At 37.6% G+C, this 19,096-nt stretch overlaps 1 protein-coding gene across 1 annotated transcript in view; it reads right to left on the reverse strand.

The window, feature by feature from the left end:
• LOC128020131 (ubiquitin-conjugating enzyme E2 E3) overlaps positions 1–19,095 on the reverse strand; it is a 69,720-nt gene extending 50,625 nt beyond the window's left edge. Inside the window, exons 1-3 of the mRNA XM_052606761.1 lie at positions 18,947–19,095; positions 17,069–17,275; positions 16,044–16,094 (exon numbers count right to left, since the gene is read on the reverse strand). Of these exons, the coding sequence (XP_052462721.1) occupies positions 16,044–16,094; positions 17,069–17,268 (251 nt within the window). The 5' untranslated portion in view covers positions 17,269–17,275; positions 18,947–19,095. The remainder of the gene's footprint in view (positions 1–16,043; positions 16,095–17,068; positions 17,276–18,946) is intronic.
• Between the last annotated feature and the right edge of the window lies 1 nt (position 19,096).

Here is a 19,096-nt window from a genome sequence, read left to right on the forward strand (position 1 = left end):
AACTGAAAATATAAAAACCAGCCAAAATTATTAATAAATACTATAATAGTATATAACAATTACTAAAATGACACCGATCTAAAACAGCAGCTTGGACATTCTGCTAAACATTTCCATTTATGATGCACTGAACAAAAAAAAAAACAACAACAACAAAAACATAACATATGGGTGAGAAATGGATGACAGTTTTCATTTTTAGGTGAACTGTTCCTTTTAAATCCGCTTTGTACATATGCACACATACAAATGCTTTAAAATAATGAAGTTATTATCAGCTGACACTTCTCCAGTAGGATGAACATGCGCTAATGGCTCACTGACAGAATATCGCAATTATAAAAACCTGTCTGAATACCAGTGGCATTTTGAAGGAGATCTCCTTGACAGGCCACTTTGGGACCTTTGTGCAGTTCAAAGGGGAGAACTGTGATAATGCTTAATCAATTTGAGCAGACATGTTTTGAAGGCGATCCTCCTTTTGTGTGCGTGTTGGAAAGAGAAGGTGCTCGGCCTAAGGGCCCGCCTGCTTTTGTCCCAGCTGAGCAGCGAGGCTATCCTTTGTCCCACACACACACACACGCGCAAGCTCGGTGTAAATGGTGTGCTACTCTGTGTGACATTCAGTCAGGTGAGCAAAACTCAAGCCTGGAGATAAAACCATTTGCTTATTTGACAGGAGGATTTGTTTTTTTAAAGCTGAAGTAACAGTCCTGACATGATATTCAAATTCATTTGAAAGCCCTCACTTAAAAGCCTCAAGACTAAAAAACAAACAAACATTTTAATCTATTTGAACAGAACGGTTCTCCCAACAAAACCAGCTTCTTCCATGAAACAAACAATTTTGACAATCTGTGAGATTAAAATGAGTGATAAAGCAAAGCACAGCCTTAAACTAAGTTGTTGTGATTCCGCATCAAGATATTTGATAAGGATTTGGCTAAATAGTTGCTGCTTTTACATTAAGACGACTTGGCAGACTTAATGCAGCTATCTGAAAGAGTTCTTACTAAATCTGAGACCATTTTAAGCCACAAGACAGCATTAGAGACACACAAACGTTAAAAATGTCAGGATTTGTTTCTGCAGCATAAGCAGGGGAAACCCGAAAACCACAGGAAGATGAAAGGCGCCTAATTTGAGAAATGAGGCGATAGATGATTTCTGGCACATTAAACTTACCCTACAAGTTAAAGTAATAACTCATACAAATTCTTTCTTGTTTCTTGTCTTATTTCTCATTAATGTTATTCTGAACGTTTATTAACAGCTTCTTAAGTTACTCATACATTTAAACTACGTACAGTCAAGCTTAAAGTAGTTAAACTACAAACCCTTTAAAAAGTAATGAACAAAATTGAAGCTGAATAGCAGCACTTTGTAATAAATGTAAAAAATGACCCACACCACAGGGACTAGAATTTATCACATTTATCGATGGTATATGAAGAGGAAAAGAAAAATATTAGAGTGAAATTTATTATTTTTTAATTCCCTATGCTGTACAGCTGCTTGTAGCAATGTGACAAAATACATACACTAACATTTGAAAGTTTGGGGACTTTGAAGAAATTAATACTTTTATTCAGCAAGAGGGAATGAGATTGGTCAAAAGTATTATCAAAAGATTTACATTTTAAATGAATAGTGCTCTTAAAGCTTTCTATTCATTAAAGAATCATAGATACTATATCAGTTCAATTCTGTTTATCTCGATCCTTACAGACAACTCTTCACAAAAAAAAAAGGTATAGGCAGAAGCCTTGTTTATTAAGCCTACCCTTCGTAAATATTTAACCGATGTATGTCACTTTTCACTAAATTCGATATTACAAGATATACAAAGGTTACATAATATAATTCCAAAATTATACATACTTAATTACAAACACATAGCTACTGATCTCCAATCAGCGTATTAGAAAGATTTCAGAATAATCATGTGACATTGAAGACTGGAGTAATGATGCTGAAAATGCACCCTTTACATCACAGGAATAAAGTACATTTAAAAAAGAAACTAGTTCTTTTACATAGTAATGATATATATATATATTTTTTTAATCTAATAAATGTAGCCTTTTGTGAGTATCAAAAACCTAGCCTCAAAAACCTTTCTGACCCTAAAACCTCTGAACAGCACAAATTAAAACAGCAAATCTCGACTATTTACTACACTAGTTACTCCCCAAACGGCTCATTACTCATCAGCCTTCATCCAAAACACAAGCCATTAAGGAAAATGAACAGTGCAGCTCTCAAGAATGAAGAAATCACTGAGCTTTATTGAGCGTTTTAGGTCTACACTCAAGATAATTGTGAAATCAGCTGAATAGGAGCTAATTTCATGTCACCACGGTGCAAATAACCCAGCAGCAGCCAGTGGCAGGCATCATAATACACGGCCCCAGAGAGCCCGAGCGTCATGGGGGCTATAGTGCAGCGGTAATGGCCTAACAATGTTACGTCTCCATGGGAGACACAGCAAATGGGGGGCTGGTTTGAGAGCAAACAGCTCAGAGGGACCCTCTTGGATACCCACATATAGGATTAAAGCAGACTGATCAAGTATCTGTGCTGTTATAATTTATAAACGACTTTAATGAGCCCGAACAAAATGCATATTCAGTTTTCAAACAGGTTCACAAAACCCTCATGCTCAGATACAACATGTCTTTACACATCCCAACAAGTCTGTGAAACACAGCATGTATGAGCCCAATCATATTAACAGACGAGTAGGGTAGCGCAGTAGTGTTGGGCGATGTGGTAATTTTTCAAATCGTCATATCATCAGCCCGTGACATCGACGATACACAATATTACGGAAGTTAATGTTATGCAAAATCAGTCAACGGTGAAAATCAATAGCAGATTTAATTTAAAGTCCAACCGTTTAACACTAATATTGTACATAATCGAACATGTTAAATATCAAAGTATTCAAAACAGGTAAATTCATATATTTGGAGTGAAGTTGAATTGAACTGCTGCATCACCTCATGATGAGCTCGATGCCCCCCCACAGAAACAAGAATGAGATGCATCCTAACATAACTTTAGCATTAAACGCAGTTAGTGAGGGCTCGTTTAAAATAGTGCACATATATAGTCCGTTCAGATTACATGTTAAAGTGCAATGAAATACCTTATATTTGCAGACGATGTACATCTGTTTGTGGATGGAGACTTTGTAACGGCCAAAACTCTGTTTTTTGCATGCATCACATTATAGTGCGGTGTGCATGAAAATAATAACAAGGCTGCAGAGCAAATTTATCATCCATAGGCCCCGTCCACACGGAGACGCGTTTCTGTGAATACGCAAAAAATTTTTATCAGATAGGCATTTCGTCCACACGGATCTAGCGTTTTCGCAAGGTGAACCCGCTATTTTTTGAAACCGGGTCCCAGAGTGGATAAATTTGAAAACGCCGTCTTTGCGTTTTCGTCTGGACGGCTAATCCGTATATTTTCTGAAACGATGACGTCATCAGCCCACGTCTCCCCCCTAGTCAGACACCTCTACGTCACGTAACAGCATCAAAAACATGAACAAACACTGAACGATTGTCTTTTTATTAACTAACATTAACACTGATTAATAAATGTGTTGTTCCATGTTCGTTTGTGTACCACGCACAAGGTTTATGAGCATAGTCCAAGTCTTCTTCTCTGTTTTTAGTGTATCTCCGTGGCAGAATTACAGCGCCACATACTGGTCTGGCATGTATACTACATCATTTTGCGGTTTCGTGTGGACGCGGATATTTCTTGAGATGAGGAAAAAAAAAGATCGGATTGGGGTAAGCTCCGTCTCCGTGTGGACGGGGCCATAGTCCTACGTCATCACCACATAGTGTGTGTTATTAGTTAAGTGATCAAGTGATCAGTCTTTAATAGAAGGTCTACGTGAGAACCACTATGGATGATAAGTTCTCTCTGCCACCTTGTTTTTATTCTGTCTTTACTTTATTTGTAACGCCAAGAAATAGTTAATCTGTCATGTATGAGAAGAGCGTGTTGTCGTGTAGCAGCCATTAAATGTGTGGGGCACCAACTCCTCGTTTTCTATCTCTTTCATTTCATGGATTTAACGAGTTCTCCGAGTCAAATCGTAACAATTTATTCATCAACTACAGGCTCTAATCCTCTTTTGCGCGCGCTGTGTGTGTGTGTGTGTAATGTGGTGCTGAAGTGAAATAGCTTGGCAGTTTGATAGCTGAATTATAATAGGCCACCTTATAAAAATATAAAAAAAAATAAGTTATTATTATTATAATCTAATACATTAATAGGAATGTGCCTAATATCGTTTTGATTATAGACAGAGAGATCTGCTTATGTCGATATCTCTGACTATCGTCGATGCACGATTCTATCGTCTATCGGCAGAACCCTATAGCGCAGTGGATGTAATTGTGCTGGAGAACAAGGCTACTGTGTGTGTGTGTGTGTGTGTGTGTTTGAAAGAAAAAGGCTCTGGTTATCACAGTCACAGTGTGAGGTGCTATGGGGTGGTTATCTAAAGACCAGGCCAAACGGTCGAGCCACAACATGACTCTCCTGTCTTATCAGCCGTGGGTGATGGAGCGATGGCTCTCAGTGGTGTGGGGGTTGGGGAGGATCATGCACCATTAATAGGCAGGGCGGACACAAGAATCCAAAAGACATATCTGGTGTATGCACATGCTTTAGACCAGTAGAATGTGGCTACATTTGCATTTCCAAACAAAAAAAGACACGTCTGGCCAGTGCAAAACTAGGCCTATATCTTTAAAAAAAACAAAAAAACAAAAAAACAGCTAGTTGATGGATTGCATTAGAGAATAAAAAAGCAAATGGTTTTAAGGATACCTTGCACAACTAGCCTGGTTTAAGATTCAACTGAAACAGATCTGAGGTACTTCTTATAGGTCATTTAGATGTTCATGGATTAAAAAAAATCCATGAATAAAGCATTTTTAAAGGAACTTTTTTTAACACCTGAAAAATTTAGTTTTTCATGAACATTTACAGTATTCTCACAACAATGTTAAAATACATTAAAAAAATATATAATTGGAATCATATTCAGAGCATTTTTTCCCCAGCTGTTGAACAATTAAAAACATTGACCAATCAGAATCTTTGAAGAGCTCTAGCATTTAAAGCATCAGATGACAAAACTGCATTGCACACTTATATACAAAGTTATCGTCTATTAGGGCTGCACGATGTGTCGTTTAAGCATCGATATCGCGATGTACGAATCCAGATAGTACGAATCCGATGTAGGCTGTCGTAGTTGATCCGTTATTCATTAACTGTATGGGCCAGCTACTCCCCGGCCCTTGACGAATGTGATTCGCGGATTAATTGCACAGCTAAACCATCATAGAGTGAAAGTTTATCATTGACAGGACTGAAAACCACATGCAAGTTTAACAGGGCAGAGAGAGATGGAGCGCGAGAGACAGAGAGAGAGAGCGCACGAGAAAGACAGAGAGAGAGAGAGAGAGAGAGAGAGAGAGAAAGACAGAGAGAGAGAGAGAGAGAGAGAGACAGAGAGAGAGAGAGAAAGAGCTTTCGCGAGAGAGACAGAGGCCGGTGACACACTGGCTGCGTGGCGTGAGCGTCGCATGTCTGAAGTGTCCCAGAAGCGTGGTGGCTGCCTCGCGTTTTCTGTGTCTTTACACCAGAACCGTGCCTGACGCGGCGCTGGGCTGGCGCGCTGCTGCTAGAGAGAGAGCGCGCACGAGAGAGACAGAGAGAGAGTACATTAGATGTACCATCAATTTTTATAGAAATGTATATGGATTTATTTTGCATGTAATTTTTTTTTCTTTTTTTTCCTCTTATGAATATATATGTATTTTTGTTTTGTTTGTTTCTATTCTGATATGTACAATGCTTTGGCAATATGTACCTTTGTATGTCATGCCAACACTTTTGTGCTCACTCTTGCTCTCTCTCCCTCGCGCATATTAATCAATTGACACGGTGGTTGTAGATGTTTAAATCATTTAAAATGAGAATGTAAGTGTGCTCACCCCATTTGTGTGTAAGAAAAAATATCACAATATATAATTGCAGAAAAATAAAACATCGCAATATCATTTTTTCCCAATATCGTGCAGTCCTATCGTCTATTATTGTGGACACTAATAAAGCTATTGTGATTTAGTTATCATTCTTGGTGTGAACCCGCCTTAACAATAGGGCTAGGGCTGGGATAAACGATTATTTTTTAAACGATTAATCTAGCGATTATTTTTTCGATGCATCGATTAATCTAATGATTAATTTTTTCCAGACCGATTCGATTTCGATTATCTACCCATTAATTGACTACTAACAATTTATACATGTTGATTTACATATCTGAATGAAAAAAAAAAACATGAATTCCTTAACATTTCAATATATGTTTATTGCTCTTAAAATTACAAAATAAAAGACTGACCAAGAATGCATTACTTTGCACTTGTATAGAGATAGCATTCAATAAAACCTTGAAGCCTTGAAAACACATAGCTTACTGAAACAAGCTTACTGAACACATAGGGCCTAGCTTACTGAAAAAAGTTCTTCTTTCAGATGAAAATAACAACAACTTGATGTCTAGCATTCAATAAAAAAGGTCACCCAAAAGAGAGAGAGAGAGAGACAGCGCTGGTGTAGTTTGAAGACTGTGAGTTCACGAGCGCGCGTGAAACTTTGGTGTTTCGACCTTTTTCTATAGTGTTTAATTATTATGCAAAAGGGAGAGTAACGATGCACTGATCATGATTTTTCATGGCCGATTCCAATTTTTTACAAAGCAAACTCGCCGATTCCAATACCGATTTCCGATTTTTTTAAGCAACAAACAAGAAAGAAGGAAAGTGTGCATAAACAAGATATTTGGTATTTAATAGGCCAAACTTGCTTTTGGCTATTGAAAACAATAACCGTAACCATCTGAAATTAATGGCAGTAACTGCACAGTAAGTAGCCTACATTCAATACAAACATAGATGGTACAGACATCAGCATTTAGCTTTTGTTTTTGAATTGGGTTGAAACTACAGATCTGGCCTTAAATTAAAAGATTAACTGTAATCATGTGAAATTAAAGGCAATAACTGCAATCTACAATCCAAACAACACAATCAACACACATTCAATAAGATGTTTCTTAATCAGCATTTAGTATTTTAGTTTTTAAATTTGCTTTTAAATAAAAAAAAAAAATAAAACAAAGAAGCAAAGTGTTTCATTCATACAATTAAAAAAAAGAATAGGGTAATGATTCACATCTATATTTTTTTACTTGAGCCAATGAAAAATAAATAACTTATTGTCTCAAGTAAAAAAAAATATAGATGTGAATCATTACCCTAAAATGTTTTAATTGGATGAATAAAACGGTTTTTCTCAGTGTGCTACAGCAGGTGATTTTTAAATCAAATTAAGTCTATGTAATTTTAAGGTAAAATAAAAATAATCATCCTAATGCAGAACTGACGTTTATTTCTGGCTTTTCAAATGTGTATGCAAGTTCTAAAAAAAAAAAAAAAAAACATTTCAGTTTTGTCACAGTTTAGTCTGTTTCGTTTCTCATCCAACACGTGTGAGGTTGAGCTGAACATCTCTTCACGGTCTACTCATGTTCAGGGTACGGACCGGTACAGTATATGCTCGCGCAACTTCAGTGCGCAGGAAGGCTCTTATTTGTGCGCCAGTACACCAGCGGCTGTTCGCTTCCTGCCTCAGACATGAAACTCTGCATTTCCAGTACTGATCGGCTGCCTGTGTCCTGCACACAGATTTCGAAATACTCTTCCACACAAATGACATAGCGAACGATTACAATGTAGTCTGTGCACGCGAGCGCACTTCCAGAAAAATTGGCCGAAAAAAAAACAAAAGCCGATCGCGTATTTTAGGCAAAAACCGGCCGCTTCCGATTTATGGCCGGTCAACCGGTGCATCCCTAAGGGAGAGAGAGAGCAAGAAGCGCTCGTGTTGTTTGAAGACTGTGAGTGCGCGCGCACAGCCGGGGCTCTCTCTCTTACGCGCCCTGTCAGGCGCAGAAGTAATTCTATTCTACATCACTCACCGATCAAATAAAGCTTTGACAGCTGCCAAAAAAAAAAAGATCAATACAGAAAAAACCCTGGATTGGTTATATAACGTTGGACAGAATGTTGATCAGGCCATCGCGTATATTCAGCGCACATAAGGTAAACATTTTGCAAACGTTTTTTTAGAGAAATAAAAACAGGTCGACGAATCGATGCGCATATTTTGCGTCTACATATTTTTTGAGTCGATGTCATCGATGACCTCGACGCGTTGTCCCAGCCCTACCGTGTACTATCTAATCTTTTGAATAACTTTGCTTTAACTTTAGGAAATCAGATCAGCAAGATTTTGTTGTTGTGTGTGTGTGTATGTTTTTTTTTTTTACCCTGGGGGTAAACAGGCAAACATCAAATGTTCATTTTTAGGTGAACTACCCCTTTAACTTCAAGACAATTAAGTACATTACCAAGAACCACGGCCTTCGAGCACTCTGATAAGTGATTATCACAGTGACGGTGGAACATTTGTTTAAAAAAAAAAAAAAAAAACACAAACATCGTTCATCAAAGAGCATGCAGTCACAGCACTAATACTGATCTGCAGAAATAAACAGGCCAGCTTCCTCAGGCAGTCTCAGAGACGGGGCACAGGATATGGCTGACTATGGATAGATGCGGCTCAGACTGTTTCACCTCTTTGTGAGCGCTGACACAAAAGGAGTAATGGCTGCAGTTCCAGTCAAAGGAAATTACTGCTCTACCATCCCCTTTATCAAGCACGAAGACACAGATTTTATAAAACTGCCAACCAAACTACTGCAACAAACAAATTGTGCAAAATATGTAGAATTCTTCACTATTCCAGCCACTTATATACTTTTTTATAATACATTGATGAATAAGACATGATTAGAAAGTGATATATTTTTAGAACTGTGGCCTATCCACATGCTTAAAAGAAATCAGTGGGGCATAAAAATTAGCCAAAATATGTAAAATAAACATACAATGGAAACAGATAAAAAAAAAAAAAAGATTAAGGCAAAATAAAATAAAATTGCTATTTGGCGTTTAGTTTACATTATCAAGCAGCTTAGATGAGCTGAATAGGGAAAACCTAGTATTTAATGAAAAAAAGATAAAAAAAGAGACTTATTATTAAAATAACACATACCCATGATTCATTAACAATAAGACCCTAAACGTGCATTAAAATATTTTACTAGATCAATTTTTATGTTGACTTCAATACAGCATCTCCTTAAGCATTACTGTTCTGTTTTGTGTGAAAGACGGGTGTCTTGTGAATCCTGCGAGGCTGTCCGCAGGACATTCTCTGACACTACACCAATAAAAAGAAAAAAAGCCCCACAGTGAATCTGACAGCTGGACCAGAGCCAGGGCATGATAAACGCTGTCACTGTCACAAGCCTGTAATAAATGTGAGCTTCACCAAGGGAAAGAGAAGAAAGCGAGATGCAAGGAGAGAAAGAAAGTGGGTTAAGGAAAACCCCCTGAGAAAAAGAGGTGCTGCTGTAGGGCTACCTTTCAATTTAGACAAAGGGTTGCTGAGCATTGAATACATTTGCAAGAATTTTTATAGAGTACAAACTGCCTGCGGAGAGCCTGACCCGTGAGTAATAGCGCTGAGAGCCCCATCAGCACAAACTACATGAGGACACAGGCCATGCTTTCTGTGATTCATGAGTATGCATGCATCAGATCTCAATTACACAATCTTGCCAAGAGTCCTCTTTAAATATTTACTCAGAGCGTCTCAGCACGCAGGCCATGGACTTGAATCGCGCACCGCTTCCCTTCATTGTCCTTGCACTTATTTATTCCGCCATAATGAAGGGGAGTTGCTGCAGCAGTCCAATATAATAACCACAATGAAGATGGTATGTTGTGCCGTACAGGCTGCAAGCTTCCTGAACCCTACATCTGTAATGAGTCCCTTCATTTGTCTAAACGCCGTAACTGTAGGACATTTAGTTTAAACAGCATTTCTTTGGTGTAGAGCACAGACGGACATAAAAAGAAAATTGCTACGGTCTAGTTTTACAGTATATAAATTTGATATTATTGTTCCAATATTTGCAGAGCAGAACAAAAAGACATTGTGGGAAATCTATAGCAGTGGCCAGAATTAAAAATCAATAAAGAAAACGAGCAAAACAGCCCTTCCAGGTCAACAGAGGAATCTGAACAATCGGCTTGGTTCTTATTGCAAGTGTAAAAAAAAAAAAAAAGCATAGCTATGATATGGCCAAAATCACTGTACAAATAATGTATCAAATAAATAAATATTATTCAATAATGCACTTTTTTCAGTGAATTTAATATTTTACAATTTAAAAGTTAGGAGTCTGTATGATTTCTTAATGTTTTTAACATGAGTCTTGTATGCTCACAAAGACTGCATTTATTTAATAAAAATATGGTAAAAATAGTAATATTGTGAAATATTACAATTGAAAATAACAGTCATTAGAGTCATATGATTTATCATTCAGATTCGTCTTTGCTGCTTAATATGTATCCCTTAATGAGGGAAACATGAAACATTTGAGGATTCTTTGATGAATAGAATGTTCTGTTCTTTCTTTTATAACAATGTAAAAGTCTTTACTGTCACTTTTGATTAATTTCATGAATAAAAGTATTAATTTTCTTGCTTCAAAAAAAATTAATAATATAATATCTTACTGACCCCAGTGTATATTGACTGGTGGTGTATATTGTACTCAAGTAAAGAAAATACAGTACTAACTCAAACACTATTTAGTCTGAAAACAGTCTTCTGTTTTACCATGTTTTCGCCAATGTTCCTGCCAGTGTATATGCTGAACTATCCTGCTTCACACACTGGTGAGACGGGTGAATCAATGAAGAGATTCCATTAATAGAGCAGAGAAAACAATAAACATTAAACCAAACAAATGGTACACTCTTTATTAAATAACAAGAACAAAAAGAAACCCAGAAATCCCGGAGTGGATTGTCTACAGTGGGTGTTTCAAACTGTTGCATCAGCACCGTGTAAAACACCTTCATCCACGGCTGTGACATGTTCAACAAGTCAAACACTTGGCACTGTAGCCGTGGGTCACAAACTCGACATCTAGACTAAGAAACAGGAAAGAAAAAAAGCCACAACAGAGGCATGAAAGCTCAACTCTCAAATGAGAGAGCTGTGATAATGTGGGTCAATATTGCAACTCTTTACTCTGTGGAATTCTATAATCACGAAAAAAAAAAAAAATCACTGAACACTTTTATCACTTGTAGCGCTTCTGAGATCAGAACAGCACACACACTATGCTGGTCGAAACACAGTATTTACTGTATATGCAAAACTATTTTATTTTTACAGAAATCAACAAACACTGATTATTTTATTGCTTTAAACCTCAGCAGCAAAAATGCAATGATTTAATTCTTTTAAAAGATGTCAAATTGAATATATGCCTTGATTATTTTTAATCACATTTACTCTGCAGAATTAAATTAAATTAAACAAAAATAAATAATAAATAAAATAAGCTTTCAGGCAGGATAAGAGATGCAATTAATATAACCAAAAAGGCTAAACAAATATTTTCACAGCTATATTGCAAAGGCTTAACACACACACACACACACACACACATACACCAGACAGGGATAAACACAGCCAAGCAGACATACTGTAACACACCAAGCAAGCTCATGTCAAAGCCTCTTACTTCCTTAAACATACTCTGGTTATTAAGAACCTTAGGGGGGTTATTTACAACCCTTACAGTACATGTTAGATTTTCACAAATGTGACGATTCAAACCATAAACCACAAGTGAAGTTAAACAGCGGTTGTACAGAATATAAACAAATGCTTCGCTGAGACTAGATGGCAAGATCGTTTTATCTTTCTTTTTGCAGTGCTTCCTCTTTCTGTCTGTTCAGCATGGATGAAAGGCTTCAACTAGTACCAATCATTCATCTTTAGAGGCCATTTGAGTTTTACTGTTTATTTTTATGAAGACATGCAAATTCATGCCGGGAAGCAACCGGCGTCTCGCTCCACGGCATGAATTTTAATAGATTTCTTAAACTCATAGAGCGCTCTCCACATTGCTTTTAAAAATCTGATTTTTAGGAAGAATCTAGCTGTAAATCACAGCGACGGAGCGAGTGGCTGGACAGACATTTGCAGGAAAATGCTAAAAGTCAGGCAGCACCTGAACACAGAAGCATTTGACTGTGTCTATAAGTGAATCACCATAACCATTTCCCCCTTTAGTCATGCTGGAACACATCATTTCAAACACGTTAGCGTAACTGTGCCTGCCTAAACAGTTATTACAACAGCAGCGTGAAACCAGTGACAAAAGCACAGTTTACGCTATCAATCTCTGACGGAAAGCTGACAGAAACACCAGAGCGCTGCCTGATTAAAAGAATATCTCACCCAAAATGTTTGTCTCAGGACCCCTACATACTGTGGAAATGAGTCGTGCTCAATCTAGCAGGCACCTCATATGATTCGAAATTCGAGAATCACAATCCAGTTCCAAAACAATACTTGATCTACCATTATTGAATATCACATGTATTTGTGCTTTTTTTTAAAAAAACGTAAAAAAATACAAATTGTTAAGAAATATTAAATAAATACATCTTCAACTTACAATATAACCAATTATAAGCAAAAAAAGGCTTTTTTTTTCATTTCCCCAACATTATTATGGTTTAATTATAACGGATGATAGATGGCAGGCTTTAAAGGATGCATTCACACTAATGCACGGATCACTTTTAACATATCAGATGTTTTGTCCTGTCATTAAAGCGTTATGCCTTCGTAGAGCCTTAAGAAAATAAAAAACTGAAACACTGGCGAGTAAAACAACATATTGTCAAGAAAAAGCACATTTCACACTGTACATTTCTTATGTAATCAAAGTTTCCAGAATTTATTCAGAATCTTTGAAGAGATATTACGTTGAGATATTTAGTGAAATGTAGCATTACATAACTTTCTCATCAATGGATCCATAGCAGTGAATGGGTGCCGTCAGATTGAGATTCCAAACCGCTGATGATAACAAAATATATTTAAAAAATCCTGTCCATCAATTGCATCAAGAATTGTTTTTTTTTTTACTTCAAATTCTTGTTTCCAGCTAAAATACTAGTCCTCTCAACTACATTTAATCTTTATCAGCTGTGATGGCACCCATTCACTTCAGAGGTTCCACTGGTAAGCAAGTTATGTAAAGCTAAACTACTCCAAATTTCTTTTGATTAAGCTGATTGTGGCTGAAATTATGCTGTTCCAATAATGATCTACATCTTGGATGGCCTGAGAGTAAGCACACTTTCAACAAAATTGGGTGAACTATTCCTTTAATCTTTTTTGAAAGCACTGAAAGCATTTGGTCAGTGTCACTATATATGGCAAGAGCTGCTTAGAAAATACTTCAAAAATTCTAACTTTTTTCTCCTCAAGAAAAAGAACAGTGTTCCTGTTTGGAATGGTATGAATTTTCATTTCATTCAAGTAATGAAGCCCAGATCTACTGAAAGAAAGAGAGCCATATGGCAGCCCAGAGTGATCTGTGATATGTTCCCACAGATATTATGTGATGTGGCACATTACCAACAAATCAGTATAATATGTCAGCCTCCAGGTAAACTTCGCTCAAGGGAAACGCTGTCTGAGAAAAGTGTCAGTAAAGGGAGCTAATGATGAACGTTAAGGGATAAACATCTCAGTGTGCTGAACTGTGTGGCTGCACAGATCAGACCATGAAAAGCCACCAAATCCCTGCATTGTCAATTACCATTATCAGCATCTCTGGCTTGCGGCTCCAAGCTGCTGAACTGATCTCGCGGCTGGCAGAGCGCACGCTGTGTTGCACCCTCTCAAAAAAGCATGGCATTTCTTCGTTTCTGAACATTTGCTTTTAGGAACAGTTCACCCAAAAATTGAAAATGATCCGTTTGTTTGAAACCTGTACGACTTACTTCTGTGGATACAAAAGGGGAGAAATTCATGGCTGCTTTTTTGTATTTCAATCACAATAAATAGTTAAGAAGAAAAAAAAATCTGCATAAAAGGATCATGAAAAGTGGCAAATAAGACTGAAGCAATACAATATTTTGTGTTCTGCAAAAAAAATATTCTTACAAGATTATTGGAGTATGTTTTACAAAAGAAAATACTATTTTAGTCTTTCCACTTCCAAATTTTAAATAAATGTGTTATTTGCTATTTTTGTAATTAATTATGAAGTTTACTTGCAATTCCAGAGTGAAAACTATTTCTACACCAACTTTTTTTTTCAGTCTAATGAACACACCAAAATTTCAGCTGTTATATTTCATACTTGTTAAGTTTCAAAGGTTATAAAAATTTGCTGTGCAAAAAACTTTCAACTTTCAGTAAATGTATTTAAAAACATGTAATGAATCTCATACATCAATGCATTGCTTTTACGCTTGACGTCACACCGCCTAAACTGTGCTGAACAGCAGCGCACTGTCACCCGGGTCAGGTGCTAAAATATGTAAAAACACAATATCATACCATGGTACATTTTCTGGATCCGCTGTGCTTGATCAACCAGAGTGCGTAGAGTCAGTAGTGCATGACCTGTCAACCGAGCGGAGACCAGTTGCTGGAAGAGTTTCTGACAAGACGTTGGATCAAATTAACTTGCTGTATTCAATGCCTGCTTTTGGACATTGGACTTGCACTCAGCTTTATCTGATGTTGGGTAACTTAGACACTCTAGCACTCTCCTTGACTGCTAAATTAACAATAGGGTTCAAAAATCAGGTATCAGTACTTTTTTTTATTATTATTGTTTATTTATTTTGAAAGACATCTCTTATAATTAATAATAAAAATGTTATATGGCATTTCTATCTTAATAAAAAAAAAAGGAATTTATTACTGTGATGGCAAAGCTGAAATTTCAGCAGCAAAATTCCAGTCATTACTCATATGACTCCTCAAATTACTATTTTAACATACCAATTTAGCACTCAGGAGATGTTTAATTAAATAGCTTGATCATTATCAACGTTAAAACAGTCGTATGGTTTATTATTTTTATAAAAACTAGTCTTGTCTCCAAACTCTTTGATAAATAGAACATTTAAAAGGTTGTCACAATAATATTTTGTAATATTATGAAAAATTACTGTAATGAACAAAAGCATCAATTTCTTACTTGACCTCAAAATTAAAAAACTCCAAACAGACAACCAATACTGATAATTTCACAATGACCAGTCTAATAGACTGTGCATTTATTGGAATCATATTTTAGTGATAGATTAAAATATGATCCCAATCAATGCACACAATCAAAACTCCTCGGATAAAGCCAAAACATGACATAACATCTATGAAAAAGGCATAAATCAATAAGCATAAATCTTCCAATATTATAGAAAGTCAAAACACATATCCAACACAGACTGTTAAGAATATTACAATACTATCCAAAGGGGGAATCTTTCAATAAAAATCCTCCCAATGAAAGGACTGTAAAAATCACCAAGAAACAACCAGAAAACGTCCGTCCTTCAAAGCATAAAAAAGAGAGCTAAAGGGAATTTTAAAAGCTCCCTCGTCTTGTTCTGGCATCTCTAGGTCAGCTCATTAAAACAGATGGGGGTTCAGCAGTGAGTTCAGCTTGAGGATGTGAAATCAGAGCCATATGTTTCAGACCAGCATCTGCCGTATTATTAAAAACACAACAACGCCAAGACCACAGGAACATCAGCAACAATAAATGCACAGAGGAAGAAAAAAAACAAAACACTGTCCTTCCTAGCTCTTTGAAGCCGAGGAGCAAAATGCCACATCCGTCCTGAGTGAGTCCATCAGTTTAAAACGAGTCTAAAAACTCCAACAGTTGGTGCTAAAAGTCGACTCTTTTCCCACAGCAAACCTTTCTCAAACCAGCCCATAAAAGAAATAACGCTTAAATAACATACCTGCAGTTGGGTGGAGGATCCAGAGTGATTTCTGCAAGCTCTTTCTGGATTCTGCGAGGGAGAGAAGAGAGAAAGGGAGAGATGGTTAGAAAGCTGTGAGAATTGCAAGCAGCCAGGGAATTACACTGCCCTCTACCTCTGCTGCGTTTACTGCACGGCTGGCTCTCCCTTCAGCAAAGCTAACATGGCTGCTTCCTCTTTGTTCTCGGAGGCATAACCCGAATCCCATAACAGGAAAACTTTGCCGTGCTGGTTTCTGCCTTTCCCTCCATCGCACACTGCTGATCGTCACCTCAGCTCAAAGCCCGCTCCCCTTAGCTCACACCCCGCCCCTCATCGGCGGGTTTAAGTCACTTTAAGCACAAAAGATTTTCTTTTCAAGCTTATATGTAAATGAGGCAGAGGGAGGGAGGGGGGTGTTCTCGGGCATATTTGACAAGAGCTTTAATGCACAGCTCGGGTGCTGTTACTAAAGCATTATCAACAGTGTGTAAAGGAGCCAGGGCAGAATTTTTTACCTTTTCTAAGAATAACAGTTTGTTTTTTGTCTGTCATTCCACCCACATTGAGAACGTCTCTGGTGTTTTAATGAGCACTGGTGTGGATTGATTGGTTACTGGGGTTTTTTGTTGTTGTTTTTTCAATGCCAATGAAATTTGAGGGTAGAACTTCTGTATTTATTAGTATCCACGAGGCAGACGGATTTGATTCACATCTCTTGTTCCTCAAATAACTTGACTTAGAAGTTCTGGGATGCCTCAAAAGAACTTATGCCAAGCAAACATTGAAATTAAATATAAGCTGATCACACGGCTTCTTTGCTCATGCAGTAAAGCATTATCTAAGCTTAGCGCTTTTATTCTCAAGTATGGAGCACAGATGCTAAAGCTGTTAATTGGTACATTCTGAAAATGAACTTAATGCACAAAAAGTGTTAAATGTGTTGACAGAAGTTTTTTCCTGAATAACAAAAAAAAGGACATTGAATGCTCAAAGGCAAAACCGATAGAGTTCGTCATCGTTACCTCTTCGCACTGGAGGATAATTTGGCTGTTGTTTTGCTGGACAGTTTGGTGGACTTCTTCTGCTGTTGTGGAGGTGTGGGTTGTTTTCGCTCCTCTTGTTCTTCTGGTTCTGGCACCGGAGGATCTCTCTGATCCGCATCGGAACTGCCGCTGCTGGTGCTGGGACTTTCGTCATCTGACCGTTGTCTTTCACTGGACATTTTCCACCTTTGTAAATGAAAACAAGAGGTTCTGAACCAGGGCTGACTGCGGAGTCTCCTGGGGTTTAAGCAAATCTCAAATTTGCTAAGTGGAAACTTCAACCCTAACATTTCTAAATTGGTAGGGTATGCAAACACAAAGAGTCATATCACAGACACTTCATTTAGACTTTTCTAAAAGCAATCAGGATATCACGGCAAGCTTATTTAACAATTATTTCTGTATCTATTTCTGTCCATTTCAGCTTTACTATGACTTATTTATTAGATAAACTAGTACCTATACCAATTTCTACTAGTAAATGTTGTAAGTGATCACTAGAAAGAATGGCTAACTTATAGTTCAATTAAAATTTAGTGAGATTAAAGATGTTACCAGTACAAGAAATGATCAAATGTGTATACTTTTAATGCAATGCATGTCACTTTGGATAAATACTTCCACCAAATGCATAAATCTAAATCTACAAGTAACAATTGTCTCTAATAAGCAGGCCTTTAAGGAACACACACTACTCTCAGACAAACAGGCCTTTAAGGAAAAGTGAAATAGATAGGTGCAACTATTTGAATAGTTCAAAGAAACTAATAAACAGGTCCTAGAAAAACTGGAATAGGTACCTGCAACAGCTGGAATGCTTACCAGTTGGAAGTGAATAGCTAATATCTGAATCACCGATTCCCATTGAATTTCCGTGCAAAAATATGCTACTAGTTAACCCTGGACTAGTTTCTTGTCACTATAGGAATTAATGCAACTAATGAATAAACACTAGTAACTAATCAGTACTGGTAACTAATGAAGCCACTAGTCAGTGTTGGATTACATACACTGATAATTAAGAAGTACAAGTAAACAAAATAGGTATGTGTTAGTTGTGAACAATAAACACGAAAACGGCTTGCCATGAGCGCCAATCAAAATGAATCCACAGTATTTGGACTCCGAAAACACAAGCAAACGTGTAGATGATCCGATCCAATTACATCAAACTGTTGTCATTCTGAAGGACAAAACGTCCACGTTTTAACACGTTAAACCACACACACACCAACTTAATCCATTAGTGACTGAGCTGATAGTATTTGTAAATAGCGCAGCGGCAACACTGATGCAACCATTATGACGTTTCACATGGATCCACGATACATTGTATCAGTTTTGCGCTTAATGTTTCAAGCTGCAGCGACCATCGCGCGGTCGCGAAACCCTCCTCCGCGAAAAGAAGCCTTGAGTTTTTTCGCTTTCCATCAGCTGAATAGATGCAAGCGACTGAGCTTATGAGAGTAAACGAGAAAAACACACGGCGGTTCCAGCAGAATCTAGCGCTGAGAAGAAGGAGATTTCAAGAGCTGCAAAGGAAAGCAATAATTGCACCTATTTGCAGCATGTCCACCCCCTTCACTTTAGGAGAACGAGGCGATATCGCAAGCGGATTGCGAGGAAAAATCGAGTCGTTTAACGCACGCCGGGGCGAAAAGATTCAGATTGGATCTTTTAAAATCCTTTGTAAGAGGTTTGTTATGGTAGGAGGCACTCCAGTATCAGCATGGTGTACCAACTGATGCGTGAAGTCAGTTTCGAGCTCCCCTCTCTTCAGACCTGAAAACACTGAGAAAGGACGATGTTACCCCGCCTAATGTGGACTCTACGAGACCCTTAGAGTTTCTTCTTTACCTTAGACGCGGTCCTGTCCTGATCTGGTGTGGTAAGGAGTGTTAAAAATCCAGTTGAAATGGAGCCGGGAAGACGACGGGCTCCGGCCGAGCTGTGAACATTGGAGAGTAGGAAGGAGAGGAGGCGCTGCAGTTTTACTCGGGGCCGACG

This window comes from Carassius gibelio, chromosome A9 (genome assembly GCF_023724105.1).
Source record: "Carassius gibelio isolate Cgi1373 ecotype wild population from Czech Republic chromosome A9, carGib1.2-hapl.c, whole genome shotgun sequence".
Classification (NCBI taxonomy): Eukaryota; Metazoa; Chordata; class Actinopteri; order Cypriniformes; family Cyprinidae; genus Carassius; species Carassius gibelio.